Consider the following 17511-nt stretch of genomic DNA (forward strand, 5'->3'; position numbering starts at 1 on the left):
ACCATGTACTTAAGGGGGCATACCCCAAATCTGTCCAGACCTAATGACCTCATAGGCAGTTCAGTGACCTTCTAGCGCACCGTTTCCACACAAACAAAAATTATTTTGAGAATTCCCATTTTTGTAATCGACCATTTCCTGGTTAAGATCGCAATTTTCGGAAAAAATTATTTTGTGGTTGAGACGCTATAAGTTAATCATTTCTTGCGGTATCGGGTTGAAATTTCGCCGTTTATTCACAACTATGTCAAGGTGTGTGTAAAATCTTGATATCGTATCTAAAAAGGCTGGTGTGTTAAAATAAGTCAGAAAAGGACAATTTTAGCTTTTTGACTTTAAAAATTCATAAATGAATTTTTAAATATTTACTGATTTTTCTAAAATTTTGATAGGAATGTGCTAGTGACTTTTTGAAGGGTGCAAAATAACCGCAACTAGCACATTTATATATGAGTTATGAAGAACAAAACACCCTAAAATGCTTCCCTTTGAAGTTATGGGAGAAAATGTGATTTTTTATCTGCAAAATTTTAGAAAAATCAGTAAATATTAAAAACGAAAAATGTGCCTAAATTTGTTGTTTGGCTTTGAGGTCCAATAGATCAGGAGGTGAATGAGTAAAAACATTTTTGAGGGCATCAAAAACTGCGCCAGAATTCAGAGAACAATTTGATGTCAAGCATCAAATAATCCGATCTTCCCTGACTGACTTTTTGTTAAAATAAGTCAGAAAAGGACAATTTTAGCTTTTTGACTTTAAAAATTCATTTATGAATTTTTAAAGTCAAAAAGCTAAAATTGTCCTTTTCTGACTTATTTTAACACACCAGCCTTTTTAGATACGATATCAAGATTTTACACACACCTTGACATAGTTGTGAATAAACGGCGAGCAAAATTTCAACCCGATACCGCAAGAAATGATTAACTTATAGCGTCTCAACCACAAAATAATTTTTTCCGAAAATTGCGATCTTAACCAGGAAATGGTCGATTACAAAAATGGGAATCCTCAAAATAATTTTTTTTGTGTGGAAACGGTGCGCTAGAAGGTCACTGAACTGCCTATGAGGTCATTTGGTCTGGACGGCACAAACCACTGTTTTGGGGTATGCCCCCTTAACTGGAATGTTGCAAACAGAGTGATGTATTCACGATATTATAGATACAATTTTGTAAAATTAAAATGTGAAATGTATTCTTGCGAAACGTGAGTTTATTCCCTGGTTGCTAAACTGCAACTGCTATCTAGTCAGCTTTAAGGTTGGAAATGGAAAGTATACAACATCGATCCAAAATTTATTGTTGAGGGATGGTAATTAAAACACGTACGGGTATTTGCCTCACAGAATGGCCAAAAAAAAGGAAGGTCTCTCAAAGTCACAAAACACACTTTATTCCAGTTTTTATCTCATAAGAAGCTAAGTTGACACTCATTTTTTTCTTCCCGGGGGTTCATTTAATCTCATAACCATTTTTTCTTTGAGAAAAATTGGCCGGAAAATCTTCCACCAAAAAAACATGCCTCACAGAATGGCCAAATCTGAATTTCTATAATTTTGTTGATGGAGATACTTTTTAAATTTCTATCACCACACGTTCTTAGAAAACCTATTGAGGAATGGGGTAATAACCTAAAACTCACGAAAAAACTGAGCTGTGAAAAATTATTTCACAAAAAAGAAAAAATGCCTGACAAAATGGCAAAAAAAAAAAGAAAACGAGAAAATTTTATTTTTCTAAAACCTTTGGCTCTTGTTTCAGGCATGCTGCTGGTATTAATATGCCTTGTTAACACCCCCATATAGGTGAAATTTCTTAGAACTGAATAAAAAGGGCATAGTTTCCTACACCAAAAATGGCCATTTTGTGTGGCGTTGTTCATATTCCCTGATTTCATGATTTATAACCTTCATTCGGCTGTAAAAACACTCCATCTGGGGTGTTATTGTATGATAAATAGCTTGTGAATACTTTAGACTTATGGTTTCATTGAATAAAAGGAGTTTTAAATTTTGGCCATTTTGTGAGGCATATTTTGGCCGATTTTGTGAGGCGTTTAGCCATTTTAACATTTTGTTTCTTCCTAAATTGAACAATGTTCGTTTTGTTTGATGAATACTATTCTTTAAACATCTTCTGTCATACTGGTGCCAGAAGTTTTCACCAAAATGCAAACTTAGTTCAAAAATTTGAAAACAAATTTTGTGAGGCATATTTTGGCCATTTTGTGAGGCGTGTAGCCATTTTAGAATTTTTTTCTTCCTATATTGAACAATGTTCGTTTTGTTTGATGAATACATCTTCTGTCATACTGGTGCTAGAAGTTCTCACCAAAATGTAAACTTAGTTCAAAAATTTGAAAACAAATTTTTCAGTGCTCAAAATTTCTACATAAACAGTCATATTTATGCCAGAAAATGTGGTCCTAGTTAATGATTTCACCACAGGAAGTGTTGCCAGAAGACTTTTGTTTCATATGGTATCCACAAAACCTACCAGTCTTTTATAAAAATTTAGTTACAAAAACATTTACAAATTTGGCCATTCTGTGAGGCTAGCCATTCTGTGAGGCATTTACCCGTAGATGATTCATGAAGTGGAGCGATGATAATAAAGTTTAATAACTAATTGAAATTATCAAACAATTCAAATGGAATGTAAGGAGTGAGTAGGAAATGGAAACAAGCAAGCGATAGATGAGGTACTGGGTCAACGGGCCATAAAATACAAATACAAATGAACGAGTGATATGTACGCAATTAGTAGAGTAGTAGGATCTCCTTGAGAAAGAAGCAAAAAAATTACCATTCACTTCGTAGATCTGTTATCACATGCTGATTTTTTTGCATATATATACTAGGTTTTTTAGATAAACATTACTTGTTCAGACCACCAACTCATCTGAAGTATGAATATGTAAATTAAGAGCAGATCTATTATAATCTTGATCTAAAACCTGATAACATATTTCAAATTTCACGGTTCATGGCGTTACAACGACAATTAATCAATCATACCGAAATTGTGAACCATGATGGATAATTATTGATGATGTAGGCCACGGCAAGGGCCAAAAACGAGGATTTACTGATTAGATTATTTAAAGAGCAAAAACGATAATTGCAAGTCTAATCCTAATTTTTACCCAGTTCCCATACACTCCCCCCAACGTGTGGGATTTTGGTCATGCTCTTCTGCAAACACGTCTGATTTCATCTCAGCTCATTTTGGTCGTTTATCCTTTATATTTTGATTTGATTGACCATGGAAGAGGTCTCAGTAAATAATGAGCCGCCACAAGATTCGGTTTACAAAGAGTCTCTGACGATCGAACAAGTTGTAGATAAAACTGTAAAAAGATTGAATCTCCCACTGTTTCTTCTCTACTGGGCTGCTTTGAGCACAGCACTTAATTCTGGTGCTGTAGCATACGTAACTGTTATCACGGGCAACATTCCTTACAAGGACTGGAAGTGCACTTCGGATAAATGTGCATCTCTCCACGCAGAAATGTCTGAGAAAGAGGACTTCTTCACCCAGAAGACAATGTGCGATAATGAAATGGAGGCAGGGATGGACTTCATCTGGACGACAAGCAAGATAACTTTTACCACTGATTGGAATATCTACTGTAAGGAAGAAAGCAGACTGGCCACAATATCAGGCTCTTTTTTCATCGGAGCCATTGCTGGCTTACTGTGCTCCACCGGACTCTTTGATAGAATAGGACGGAAAAAGGGTGCGATTGTAGGCGGGGTGATAACGATAGTAGCGACAGCAGCAAGTTGTGTGGCTCCTAACTATCAGGCTCTCCTTGCGTTTAGGATAATATCTGGGTTCGGACTTCTCATCAACTACACTGGTGTATATTGCTGGGTCATAGAGTACGCTCCTATGGGTCTAAGGAATGTGGCCGCTGGTTTTTTCAATATTTCCTGGTCCATAAGTTACCTTATCTTAGTGCTGCTGGGCTATCTGATTGATGATTGGAAGTATTTGTACCTGGCTCTGACTGCAGTTTGTGTCATCTCCACTGCTATGTTCTTTGTGGTCCCGCTCCCTGAGTCTCCCAGGTTTCATTTAGTCAGGGGTATGGAGAAGGAGGCCAAAGAAAACATTATTTCTTTTTTCCAGATCACAAGAAATGAGTTTTCGTTTGACAGTATCAATCTTGTTTACGAAGAAAGGGCCCAGAATTACCTGGAGCAATTAAGTGATTTTAAGAAATATCCCTGTCTGCTGAAAAGAGCTCTCCTTTGTATGGCCTGCTGGTTCCTTGTGTCTCTTATTACCTACGCGTACACAGTGGGTTGGAGTAAAATAGGGTCAGACCTTTTTACCAGCTATTTGTTCGCTGCTCTTGGTGATGCTTTCGGTTACGTGTCAGCAATCCCTATCTGTCGACTTCTCGGCCGAAAACGAGCAACAATCTGCCTGTTTGGAGGAATAGCCGTGATGAACTTCTTCGCAATGCTGAACGTGGATATCACGGACACCTGGACGATCGAGCAAATAGCCAGTTTACTGGGGAGTGTAGCCACCTCCGGCACCTTCTCCATGGTGTATCTGTACACGGGGGAGCTAGCTCCTACTTCCCACCGGGGTATGATAGTGTGTCTCAGTTCCAGCTGTGCTAGATTAGGCAGTATTTTCGGGGCGTATGTGAGCCTCCTTTACGGGGTGACCGATAGGAGAGTACCTCTGGCACTGTTCTCGGGTTTGTCGGTCTGTGGATGTGTGGCGGTCCTTTTCCTGCCTGACACTACTGGGAAAGGGATACCAGAGACACCGAAAGATGTTGTTAATTAAAATATATTTAATCGGATTAACGTTTTTAAAGGAAGCGCAGAGAGCTATTTGTTTAAGAAAGGAAAAACTCAATTCTTAGACGTGATTTGAATTATAACGATCAGACTTTAAAGAATAAAGATATATGTATAATGCAGGTCCGGAATTCGACGTTTCACTTTATTTTCACTATTTAAACATTGAACATATTATTATTATGTTAAATGTTTACTTCCATGCACAAAATTACTTAATGTACAAGATGTTATAAGATATTATTACATATTATATTGCCTAGTAAATTACTGTAGATTTCGATTATAAGTGATGATGTTTCCATTTTTATAGAAATATTTTCAGTTTTCAAAGAAAGGCAAGCTGTAGCTTTAAAAACAAATTAGATTCAATTACAAATGAAACGCGAAGACTTGCGAAATTTAGGTTCTACGAAATAAATCGATCATCATAAATTCATTTATTGATTTTTCAAACAAACGCAAGCTGTAAATTCAACAAACATTTTTTGTTTGACTTTGAAAAAACGTTAGCTGTCAAAAACTGTGGAAAATCCTTCAACAAAAATATTCGTGAAATGTAACTGTTTTATGCAGAAATAAAATTTGTGCAGTTTAAAAATTAACTTCGCGTTTAAAAATTAACTCCGTGTTTACTGTTCACTCTGAAATCTTGATCAAGTATTAATTATAAAATCGAAACAAAAATGCAATCGTTCAAAACGGTTAATTTAACAACTCAAAAGCAAACAAAAACTCATCTATAATAATTATGCAACCATCTGCCACATATAATTGCATCTTTTAAGGTTTTAATGTAAGTTTCTTAAATCTTGATTTGCTTAATGTTCACTTTGTAAGGTATAAAAAATTCGAAATCGCTTCAACAACGAATCCTTCAACTGTACTATTTCATTAAGTCAATTCTGTAACTATTTGGATCATCTTCTGGTGCCAGTTTTGATCAAGCTAGTTCAAACGGAAGTATGCCGAATAAGTCTGATAGAGCTGTCTGGCCCATCTTCTTTCTGGCCACTTTGTTCCTGAGAAGTTGCTCCTTCTGTCGCCATTTTCGCTACCATCCCAACTTCTGCTTTACTTTCTTCGTTTGCAACTCGTGTTGATGCTGTCGTTTCTCCTGAAAAAATAATTGTTTAAATATTGGTGATTAAATAAGCAATAACCGTCACATGTTTACTCGAGCTTATCACATTACCATACATATTACATATTATGTAAATGCTCTAGTACTTAGATTTATAGCTAACAACTGAATTTTGAACAAAGCAAAGATGAGGAAGTATTTACCTTGAGAAGTCCGAGTAAGTTGGGAGAGGTTACCGATGGAGAGACACGGTAATAATTTCTTTATCAGCTTCGTCTTTAAGAAATCTCTAAAGCTGGCTACGGTGAGGCCATACGTGAAGAAATTTGCCATAACGTTAGTGAACAGCACAGCTTCTGTCACTCTGTAGTACCTGTTGAAAAACGGCCCTGGCTCCTCGGAATCAGTTTCTAGGAGAGGTCCAGCGATGAAGTAGACAGTAATGGGAAGGAAGGATATGGTGAAGATTGTTGCAGTGATGACAACAGCCATGGTTCCTTGCCAGCGTAGATTTTCCTGCATTCTTTTGGCCACCCTTCTTGCACTTGTCAGCAACAGGATTGTTGCGATGATGATGATTATATTGGGAGTGAGGTAAGCCAGCACGGTGGTGATCGGCATCAGTGTGTTCCATATCTCGGAGGAGTACCTGTAGTTCCACATGTACGTCCTGCAGTCAAACACAACATCGTCCATGTCGACGAGAAGGTGCTGCACTGGAACAGTAAGTGACAATATCCAGAGTCCAACACACAGCTTGTGTGTCTTCATTTTGGACCAGCTCCGTGCTCTCAAAGGATATCTCACCAGAAGAAACTTGCCTACTGACATGGCACCTATGAGAAGTGGGCTCGCAGAGAACACCCAGTAACCGATGAAGAAGCGAATGAATTTGATGACCTCATTAGAACCACCGCTGTCATAAATCAGTGACACTACTACAGGTAAGAGCATGCCTACAGCAGTGAACATATCACAAACAGCTACATGCTGGATGAACACTACGACTGTCCTGTGTAGACGGAAGGCTTTGTACTTTATGGAAGCAACGAGGATTGTGGTGTCTCCCAGAAGAGAAGATATGACTACTAACGTCAGCCAACTCCCATAGATGTATCTCTCAGCCTCATTCTTTATCCCAAACAGATCGCAGTCATCGTAGTTGGTAGACATTTTTAAAGGAAATGAGTTGTTAAGCGTGTTAACAACGGTTGGTACCGTTAAAAAGTCTTATGCAAGTTATAGAAATATATGGATGTGTACCAAGATCAGACGCTACCAGTGAAAATACAAAGATTTCTTGACGTAACCTTGCTATATTACACTTTTTATCTACCCTACTCAACCTTAGCTTTCACGTAATAATGTGACCTAGTGTTGCTGCATCCAATTCTTAATCACGAGCGTATTTCTGGAATATGAGAAATATAGAAATAAATCATGTCTGCCAAGATCACTAGATCAGACGCTACTAATTGAAAAGCGAAAATACAAATGAAAAAACATCATGTAATAACATCTGATAATGAGTTTATTACATGTGTTTTTACCAGTATCCACTATCCATATTCCCATATTATATTCCATGAAGAACTAAGCCTAAGCAAGTGAATGACTTGTGAATATAGCTTTCTGAGAATCTGAAATTGTTACATGTGCCTAGATACAAATGAAACGTGAAAACGTGCGAAATTAACGATTTACGAAATAAAAAATAAATCGATCATCGTAAATTCATTTATCAATTTTTCAGAAAAGTAAAAGAACGAGACAGCAACGTGGGAACGGTTTACGGTTAACTTGGAAACAGAACCTCCAAGAAGTATTTGGCACACAGCCAGGTTGCGCCTGGTTACTTCCTGTCATGCCATCATAATGGAACATAATATAATAAATGTTAAAGCACCTTGATATATGGTATCTTATATATTTAAAAAATCTGCTATAACTGCACAGACACCTTAATATCATGAATAAGATGGCGGAAGTTAATTGTCAATTGTAACAACAGTTTCTGAGATGCTTATTTTTCCTTTTGATTTGTTCCGTTCACCATTTTGCGAAGCAAAAATGTTAAGTGAAAGGTTATGAAAGGTCGTTTTTGCAGAAAAAGAGGGATTTTGGAGAACGAGGAAGGTGGGTTTAGATATGTTGCCATTCCTTCCTTCCGCGCTTGTATTTTAATGTATTAAGTGATAAGCCCAATTTGTACGTGACACGCGTAGTGTACACTGTACTGAGATGTATAAGACATGAGTATAGTTCACTTTTTGCTTACAATTTCTTAAATTACAGATAAACTTTAAGTTCTAGTGTTTTTCGTATTTGAAGCATAATATTATGAATTGAACTGATTAGAGCTTGTAGTGAATGGAAATCTAGCGTCCGCCACGACGAAAAAACAGGCACATGTTAAAACCTTTTAACGTTCTTCTTAAGTTTGAATTAGAATTTATTCAGTAATTTTGAATATTTTACGTTATCATACAACTGATGTTTTTTAAAAGTATGAAGTTAAACGATCGGGCCATTTTGAAAGCAACATGGAATTTGATCTTTTATCAGCTGAAGAAGTGAAACGACGTTTTAATGATCAAAAGTAATTTTCGTCTGACATCTTTGTTAACAATGTTTCAATTGTTCAGATAATATTGATATTACAGAGAATCTTCTGATCTGCGTTTTTGATAATGTTGGCGTTTTGTCACTTGTTCAGCTCATGCTAGACGATCATGTAATAAACTTTCATCATTAATCCTTAAGTATGGTTCCGCATAAAACTGTGTTCTGGTTCAGCAATTAATATTGTTTTTCTGTTATAGTTTGGGAACTACCTATCAACTTAAATTTCAAATTTAATTTCCTTTTTTATTGATTCTGCTGTATAACTAACAATTTCATAATTTATATAGATATCATTTAAAAGATGAAGTTAGACAGCACAGTGCCACCACCAGCATCTAGACTGAGAAACTTTGGTGTCAATCTCTGGGCCGAGTTCTCTTCACTAGGTAAGTTTATTAAACAATTAGGTTCGTACCATAATATAAATATAATCAGCATAAAACGGACCTTTACCGATAGTTTAAATTCGACATCTAGCGTCATCTAGCGTGAAATGATGCTAGATGACAGTAGATGACGCTATCTAGCGTCATTTAACGCTAGTTACGCGACACTGTCGCCAGGCGACAGCTAGCGCTTTTTGGATAGAATTTCTGGCTAGACAGCGCTAGAATAATTAGATGTCGCCCACAAAAAGGCCCGAAATTCAGTGCAAATAGCGCTAGCTGTCGCCTGGCGACAGTGTCGCGTAACTAGCGTTAAATGACGCTAGATAGCGTCATCTATCATCATCTGGCGTCATTTCACGCTACATGAGTCATGACGCTAGATGTCAAATTTCAACTATCGGTAAAGGTCCCATAAAACAACCTACTTTTTAATTTAATGTAACTCAGAACTCATTGGCGTGAGAGTACAATGATCATTACTTTTTCAGCGAATGAGCACAAAGCAACAAATATCGGACAAGGGTTCCCGGACTTTGTAGTCCCTGAGTTTCTGCAAGAAGAAGTCCGTAAAGCTGTGGCTAAACCCGCTGCTAACTGGTAATTATCAGACAGTTAGACACTTTTGTCTGGGATTAATTTTAAAAGTTTAATCTACTGCCATCATGGGCTCATGATTGATAAGCTCGCTGTGATCATTAATCATTATACCTATTAATTTATGTTTCTCCTGGAATTCATCATTAATAATTGCTACACTATGTGTTCCAAAATGTGCTTGCCTGCATGTGTAATGTGTTTAATCTCCAATATGAGTAGACTCGGTTAGAAGTTAATAAAAGACAAATTGTGTTTGAAATGATGATTGAAATCGCAGAATTGTCGAACCATGAAGAAAGTATTGGGTTATTGAATATTGATACTATTGTTAGCTTTAAAAGTGATGTGATTTACAAATAACTCGGCAGTGTCCCTCAAACTGAACACAAAAGACAGTTAGTGTTTTGTAGTGTCAATATCAGACTGCTCAGCAGTCAGCTACCACAACTTCAGCCCTTGATACGATAATATCTAACCAGTAACCAAAGTTATACATACAAAGAAGAAAGTCAAAAGTGAGGTATAAAACTAAAAGTACCTGCACCCACACTGAGTATCTATTTCAGGTACACACGAGCCCAGGGGCACCCCCGACTAGTAAAGGAGTTAGCAACAGAGTTCTCTCCTCTCTTCAACAGGAACATTAACCCTATGACGGAGGTCATGACTGCTGTGGGTGCTTATGAAGCTATCTACGCTGCTATCACTGCTTTCATCAACGAGGGAGATGAGGTGAGGAGACCTTCTTGATTAGTTTGTGTATGATTCAGACCTCGTTATCGTAACTCTTTAGAATTGATGGCTAAATACTGACTTGACAAGTATCTAGCGACATTTGATTAACTAGGAACAGATAACTTGGTAACTTTGTACGAGAACCCGCTTTAAAGAGCATTTCTCGTTTGGTCCAAGATAGGTACTGTTTCTGTCTTGTATAGAATATACAAGAAACACACCGTTAGAGAATAGATAATTTAATTGATTTTCCAATTTTCATCAATGGTGAAAATGGGTAAAACATTATAAAGATTATAATGCTTTTGGACACGAAGGGAAACACACAACGTAAGGCTTGAAATCTTCGTAAAACTACATAATTAGAGCCTGTAAAAAATGTAACTATAAGATAAGCACTCTATTAAGTAAAATTCATATTATATAATCATCATAGTTTATTAACTCAAACGTTAAAAAAATTCGTAGCATGTACAAGTAATTATGGATGGGCTACATTGTACAACTCCATTCGGAAAATTATAGTATAGTATGAAACAAACTAAACACTTTAGTAAAGCTGATAAGCAGTGACTAGAACTACTTATCAAACAAAAATGCACTAATCGATCTTAGAACTGCTGTGTCCCATTACTGTTAATTGATAACGCTAAGAAATCTCGTTAAAGTAGCGACGATAACACTAAAAGCATAATATTATCTCTTCTACATACCAGCTTTATTTGTAAACACGAACAAATGTATCAAATGATCCAGGTTGTAAGTATAAATTACAAAATTGTTAAGATGCACTGTGTGAGATAATTAAAGAAATCTAAAAATGTACAAATTACCGTTTTATCTCCATTCTATTAAGTCCCCAAACGTTAGTTTTGAATTTTGAACAAAATCTTGACTCTTCTCTATCTAATAAAATTGGTTTTGTTCTCTTTACGATCCCAAATCTAAAAGTTTCAAAATTAAAGGTATTTTTGTGCTCAATATAAACAGTGCGTGGATAAGGCAGAATGTTTATACATTTTTCGGTCATCTAAATTAAATTTACTACGGTGGCCATTAAGACGGATGTGAAAGATTAGCTTTATTACCAAATTTTACAAAGTCTTCGTGTCACCAAGAAAACGTGTAACATATTATAGAAGTTTTAATTTAAGATTTTTCAAAACATGATCTTCAGAATTCGAATTTTTCTGTACGTATCTGCCCATAGCTCAAGTTCATATGTTGACTATATTTGATCATCGATGGCAAACAACGGTAAAATCTATTCTGGCCCGCCAGATAACGTAATAAACTTGAAAAAACAAAGGTATTTAGACTTTAGTTCTTGGAGTGCAAATCAAAAGCCTCATCCTAAGATTCCTTCAAATTTAAATAAGTTCAATTACTGGCTCTTACAACAATCTGGTCATCTTTAATGCCCTTTAATCAAATATTTGTTAATAATCATGTTTTATGCATTAATCATTCTGAATAACTATTAAAGTAATAATAACGAAACTGTAAAATCATCTTTGAAGGGAAAATGCAAGAAAGCTGTAATAACTACTAAGTCCGATGAAATGTTCTGGAATGAATTAAGGTAAAATGCAAAACCAGGAACTTTACCAAACGTGGCAGCTGGATTTTCTATGTTTCCCTTTTCCTATCTGCAAATCCGCGTCCCCATTTTCACACGTTGTTCTAATCGAAAAGACCAAGTTCCCTTTGTCTCAACCTCAAAATCTCATCTGCAGTCAACTCTTTTTTAAGTCCTGTTTTCTCGGCTTCTTCCTTAGCTGCAGCTGCAGCTGCACGCTCCTCTTTGTAATTCTCTCCGTATCGTTTCCTCCTCATTTCATCGTAGTCAGGATTGTAGGTCGCGGGGTACATACCATAGTCCTTGTACCGATTCACTGTCCTCTCCCATTTGGTTACTTCTGACAGTTCCTCCTCCTCCTCTTCCTCCTCCTCCTCTGCATTCACTTTCTTTTCTTTTTTGTAGAGTCTAAGAAGGTAATACTGGAGGAAACACATGAGGAGAAGGAGGCCACAGACTGATCCTAGCGCTATTGTCATCCTTTTTTCTTTCTTTTCTGAGAATTATTTTTGTTAATTTATTTGCATATATTTAACATTGACATATCATTCTCAATCACGAACATTTTTTAATTTATTGGATACAAGACTGTAGGCAAGGATATATAATTATATCAATGATGTGATTCTTATAATAATTAGCTATCTAACTTATTAAAAACGCCTAATAACCTGCGGTCTTCAGCTTCTCTGCCTGTTCAAGGGCTGCCGCTTCTGCCCTTAATCGAGCTTGACGGGCTTCCTCTTCAGCTGCTGCTCTACCACCATCTCCACATTTCGAACAGTTGGGATCTTTTTCTCTGTAGTCTTCCCCTCGTACTGTGATAACTTTCTTAATTCCCCTGCTATCAGGCCCCTGATTGGACGTACTGAACACTATACACTCGTAATTTCTAGTTTGTAGATATGATGGTGTAATTTTCAGAGTTAGGGTCAGCGTTTGTAGTCCTTCTGTGTCACTCAATTGTTCAGTGAATCTAACATTTGGTAGGTCTCTATTGTAGTAGAACCTCTGATAACCCACTTTCCAGTAGCCCGTCAAAAACGGTGGTCCAGTTGAAGTGCATATCAGATTGACAGTTTCCATTTTGACTTCCATGGTGAGAGAGATTGTGGGTTTTATTGGCTGGCAGATGGAAATATAGTCAATGGACACGCCATTGACATCATCCCCGATACTTATTTGGGTTAAATTTTTGAGATCTTCTGGGGGTATCCTGATGGATCTCAGTTGGCCAGTCTGTTGTGAAGTTATTATCTCTAACGATGCAATCTCAGGATTGTACCTCAGTTGGAGCTTCAGTTCCGTACTATCCTCCAACCAGAGCGGGCTTTCGTTGTAGCCGTCATTGAAGGGGTACTTTTTGGTTCCGTCGACGAACCAATCTGCCCTAGTTTGACCGATTCTCCTGTTTGTAGTTTTTTTGATGATAACTTCAATTGAGCCTTTTTGGTGAAAGGAATCTTCCGGTTGGTTGAGTGATAAGACCTTGAATGTTTCAGTCTGGGTCTTTATCTTGGAATTTACGATCTCTTGTGTGGGGTCTATTTTAGTAGCTATCTGAGAGGGCGCGGGCGGGGTCGCGTCGGGTGTCATATCTTCCTGGTTCTCTAATCTTTCATCGGGAGCTCCATTAAAATCTGGGGCTTCTTCTGAACCCTTGATATCCCCGCTCCTTCTTTTGGCAGGTTTGTTCATGTTTCCCCTTCTTTTTTTGTGAGAGCTCCAATCTGTATTATCCCAGGATGAACCATATTCGTTACCCCGGTTTAAGTTATTATAACGATTGTAGAAGATGTATCGTGCCTTTATCGTGAGCACTTCGTTCATCAGGCGACCTTTTGGGATGGATAGCACATCTCCTGCCCTATATTTATCTTGATTCCATCCATAGATATGATCTACTTTCAACATCTTACAGATACTTCTTTCCGCAATTGGCGTGGTTGTAGGTTTAAGGGTTGTTAATGTTGAAGCATCTTTTGAGGTCTGGTTATTTGTGGCAGCCGGATCTGCTGTGGATACGTTTTGGTCATCATTCTGGTCTGGTTTACTTTGGGGAGTAATCTGCTCCGTTTTTTCCGTTTCATCTGCCCGGTCTTGTCTCTTTTTTGGTGTGATAACCAGTCTCAGTACCTTGCCTTGCCGAGTATAAACTAAGCCTTTTCTTTTAAACCTCCATCTGCAGCTGTAGTTCCCCAGATCCATACTGCTGAAGTTCTGTATCTTGTAGGTCACTCTTAGGAATCCATTCTGTCTTGTTTTGTTCTGGGCCTTTTTTTCAAGGTTCTCCCCATTTCTGAGCCAGAATGCGTGGCTAGCTTGGCGATCTTTTAAAATACAGGTTAAGGCATAGTCCTCACCCCACTGCACATTGGATGACGGTTCGATTTCATAGTCAACTAAACGAGTAAAATTTGTGTTCTCAGATGGCGATGCATCGATTGCCAACAAGAGAACCCACAAAAGAAACATGGTATAATCTGAAGAGGCGTTTCTCTTGAAAATATATCCTTTGTCTTCTCAGTTTGCTACTCAACACAAAATTTATCCGGCGGGAGTGAAATCAGACTAGTGGCTGAGTATAACGCAAATCAAGCTCCATTGTTCAGCGCTATTTAACAGTGTATATTATTCATGTTATTTATATATTATTTATGTTATTATACTACACAATAATTGCGGTTATTACAAGAAAAAGGTCAAACTGTTCGATAAACACTGTTTTAAAACCATAACCCGTCAATTATATGAAATGTAATTTATAAATTAGCCACGTGCGCGCGTTCCCAGTTCTCTGATGATCGTTGTACATGACACCAGTTTGTAAGACGCAAGATCAGCTAATTTGGGTTATGTGTACCCACGTGAACTGAGAGAATAAGTTGGAGCGTATCATAGCGCCACAATATGTTGAATACATAATGATAAGCGCATGGGTATATGCAACAACTCCTCCATAATTACTCGTACCATCAGCCTTGGGTTGAAGCCAGTTTAAGACTGAACATAGCGCAAAATAAGACAGAGTACTGTCACTTGGTTCATGTAGCACTTAACTGTTGATACTTGACAGACATAAAGGATAGTACTGAGTCAAGGGGGCCGGGGGGGTCTTCATCAAAATTCTCTCGAAATTGATTTCATAGATTTTTTCTAATAGAGGGGAGTGATATCTATCAGCTGCTTTTAGTCCCATGGAAAAATATTGTTCCTAGCCAAAATTATCGCCGGTCAAAGGTCAACGCTTATGTGTAATTGTATTGCGCAAGCGATTTTTCTTCTCCTACATTTTTAGGGCGATCACCCTGACACTTTCAGGATATGTTCTAGGGATCATTTAGAAGAGACCAGTCGAGCCGAATTTTGAGATAGGCCTTAGAAAATATTTTATTCGATTTTGAAAATCTTGGACCTGGATTGAAAATAATTACACATAAGCGCTGACCTTTCTGATAGATTTCACTCCCCTCTATCAGAAACAACTATGAAATCAATTTCGAGAGAATTTTAAAGAAGACCCCCGGCCCCCTTAATATAATCTAATAAATTACGGGTGGGGCGATGACCGTATTAAAGTATATTACAGTATATCGAAGCCGCAAAATCGATTTCGAAAAGCTAATACAAATTGTATACGATTGTTTATTGTATAACATGGGCAACTTTCTTCGTACTACAACCATGCTTTATCTCATCACAATATTTCAGGCAGTAATCATTGAGCCCCACTTTGACTGCTATGCTGGGGACATGGAGCTGAGTGGTGGTAAATTAGTGAGAGTACCACTGCGACCTACTGGTGAGTTATTAACAGCCGGAGAACATCATCCATTACTCAACTCTCAATTTACTGATCTCACATTGCCCCCGTACCGGTGCTCGTCAAATAATATATGTATATATTGATGTTATTTCACCTAGTACATTATCAGAATTTAACTGAGATGACCTTTGGTAGTGATGAGTTCAATGTTATCAGGTGACGAGAAGTTTGCCAAGAATTGGAAGTTAGATAAGGAAGAGTTTGAGGCGGCGTTTAGTGAACGAACTAAACTCCTGATAACCACCACACCCCACAACCCTGTCGGTGAGTAACTTCTTTAATCTTACAAAATCTTAATACATACTATTATATAATTCTTACTCCTCGGATGAATTCCTTATTTTTGGGGGTGTCATCTACTTTCTTGTTATCTTTTTAATCTTAGTAGGTCAGTGTAAAGTTCTATTTAGTTTTGTCATCTTTAAAGTTGGTGTGTACTAAAATACTCAATAAAGCACTTCTTATAGTTACTAAAATACTCAATAAAGCACAACTTGACAGGTAAAATGTTCACGAGAGAGGAACTGGAGTACATTGGGTCCGTGTGTAAGAAACACAACGTAATCATCCTCTCTGACGAAGTTTATGAGCGTGTGGTATTTGACGAAAACGAACATGTGCGAATCGGTGGTTTACCTGGTATTTGAACATGTTATTCCACTGTTAGATAATAATTGTATTCCTCTGCTTTGCTTATTGAGTAATGAGTCTTAGTTAGGTGCAACTTTTATATATAATGCAGTAGTAATTTTCCAACGGAAACGTCTGTAATCATCTACAATTATCTGTTATATGGGTTATAGTGGTAGTGTTGAAAGTAATAAAATTTAAAATACTGTCATCACATCTACGTAAGTAGTGTTAAAAGTATGATGACCTAGCTTGACATTTATTAACGCTCTAGTCACCATGTCTTTCAAATGTGCCACTACGGCTGACCAGTAATATTTCAGATATGTGGGAGAGAACACTTACTGTGGGCAGCGCTGGCAAAACCTTCAGTGTTACCGGCTGGAAGATAGGTTGGGCTCTGGGTCCTGCCAACCTCATCTCTCAACTCCAACATGTCTCCTCCTGCTCCACCTTTACCGCTCCCACCCTCCTTCAAGAAGCAGTTGCGGGTGCGTTCGAGTACGAGCGAGGCGTAGCCCAGACTGATGAATCATATTTCAAGTGGTTGTCAGCTCAACTTCAGAAGAACTGCCAGATGCTGGCTGATGCTTTTTCTGACATAGGCTGCACCCCTGTCTGGCCTGATGGTGGCTATTTCATGTTGGTGGACACGGCTACCATGGGCTGGGATTTTACAGATCTGAAAACTGGGAGGTGCTACGATGTGGACTGTGTCAAGTGGCTGACCAGGGAGTTCAAGCTGGCCACTATCCCGATTAGTGTGTTTTATGGAGATAAGAATAGGCATCTTGCTGCTAAATATATCAGGGTGTGCTTTGCTAAGTCTGATGGGACTATCGAGAAGGCTTGCCAAATTATCCGATCTTTTAAAAAGAAGTAATTTTATCTACTAATTTTAGTAATTTAATAGTCTTGCTGGCCAAGAAGTCTTTATCAATTTAATGTTCGGATTATTGTATCTGTTTTATGGGTTAAGATTGTCCTATATGATTTGCTATTTTGATTTATTATGTCATCGCAAAACTCTATTTTTTCCTTCTTCTGTCTTACATACATGTACAGTATTACGAAAGTTATCAGAGACTGATAATTGTTGTTTGGTGATCTCAGAGATGGCTGATACACATAGACTGTGCTCTGTAGCATGTACTACGTTTTAAGATACTAATTATGGTTACGCAGTTCAGCTCATAATTACTGGGAACTCGTTTATTCGA

The 17511-nt window shown here is 37.6% G+C and overlaps 4 protein-coding genes across 4 annotated transcripts; 2 read left to right on the forward strand and 2 right to left on the reverse strand.

The window, feature by feature from the left end:
• The first annotated feature begins 3267 nt into the window (after positions 1 to 3267).
• On the forward strand, positions 3268 to 4812 carry LOC134811998 (organic cation/carnitine transporter 2-like). The gene has a single exon (XM_063819211.1). It carries the CDS (start codon positions 3268 to 3270, stop codon positions 4810 to 4812), a length of 1545 nt encoding a protein of 514 aa, XP_063675281.1.
• A 305-nt stretch (positions 4813 to 5117) lies between these two features.
• Positions 5118 to 7697, reverse strand: LOC134821026 (uncharacterized). Its single transcript, XM_063831693.1, has 2 exons — positions 6114 to 7697; positions 5118 to 5943 (listed from the first exon to the last, which is right to left on the reverse strand). The coding sequence occupies exons 1-2, from the start codon at positions 7081 to 7083 to the stop codon at positions 5780 to 5782; spliced, it is 1134 nt and encodes a 377-aa protein (XP_063687763.1). The 5' UTR covers positions 7084 to 7697; the 3' UTR covers positions 5118 to 5779.
• A 1099-nt stretch (positions 7698 to 8796) lies between these two features.
• Positions 8797 to 17317, forward strand: LOC134821044 (kynurenine aminotransferase-like). The gene is made up of 7 exons (XM_063831715.1): positions 8797 to 8921; positions 9413 to 9521; positions 10088 to 10253; positions 15547 to 15637; positions 15818 to 15925; positions 16163 to 16300; positions 16615 to 17317. Exons 1-7 carry the CDS (start codon positions 8837 to 8839, stop codon positions 17172 to 17174), a joined length of 1257 nt encoding a protein of 418 aa, XP_063687785.1. The 5' UTR covers positions 8797 to 8836; the 3' UTR covers positions 17175 to 17317.
• Positions 10588 to 14309, reverse strand: LOC134821034 (uncharacterized). The gene is made up of 2 exons (XM_063831703.1): positions 12507 to 14309; positions 10588 to 12331 (listed from the first exon to the last, which is right to left on the reverse strand). The coding sequence occupies exons 1-2, from the start codon at positions 14041 to 14043 to the stop codon at positions 11940 to 11942; spliced, it is 1929 nt and encodes a 642-aa protein (XP_063687773.1). The 5' UTR covers positions 14044 to 14309; the 3' UTR covers positions 10588 to 11939.
• Positions 17318 to 17511: the final 194 nt, after the last annotated feature.

The sequence above is a fragment of the Bolinopsis microptera genome, chromosome 1 (assembly GCF_026151205.1).
Source record: "Bolinopsis microptera isolate Bmic1 chromosome 1, MBARI_Bmic_1.0, whole genome shotgun sequence".
Classification (NCBI taxonomy): domain Eukaryota; kingdom Metazoa; phylum Ctenophora; class Tentaculata; order Lobata; family Bolinopsidae; genus Bolinopsis; species Bolinopsis microptera.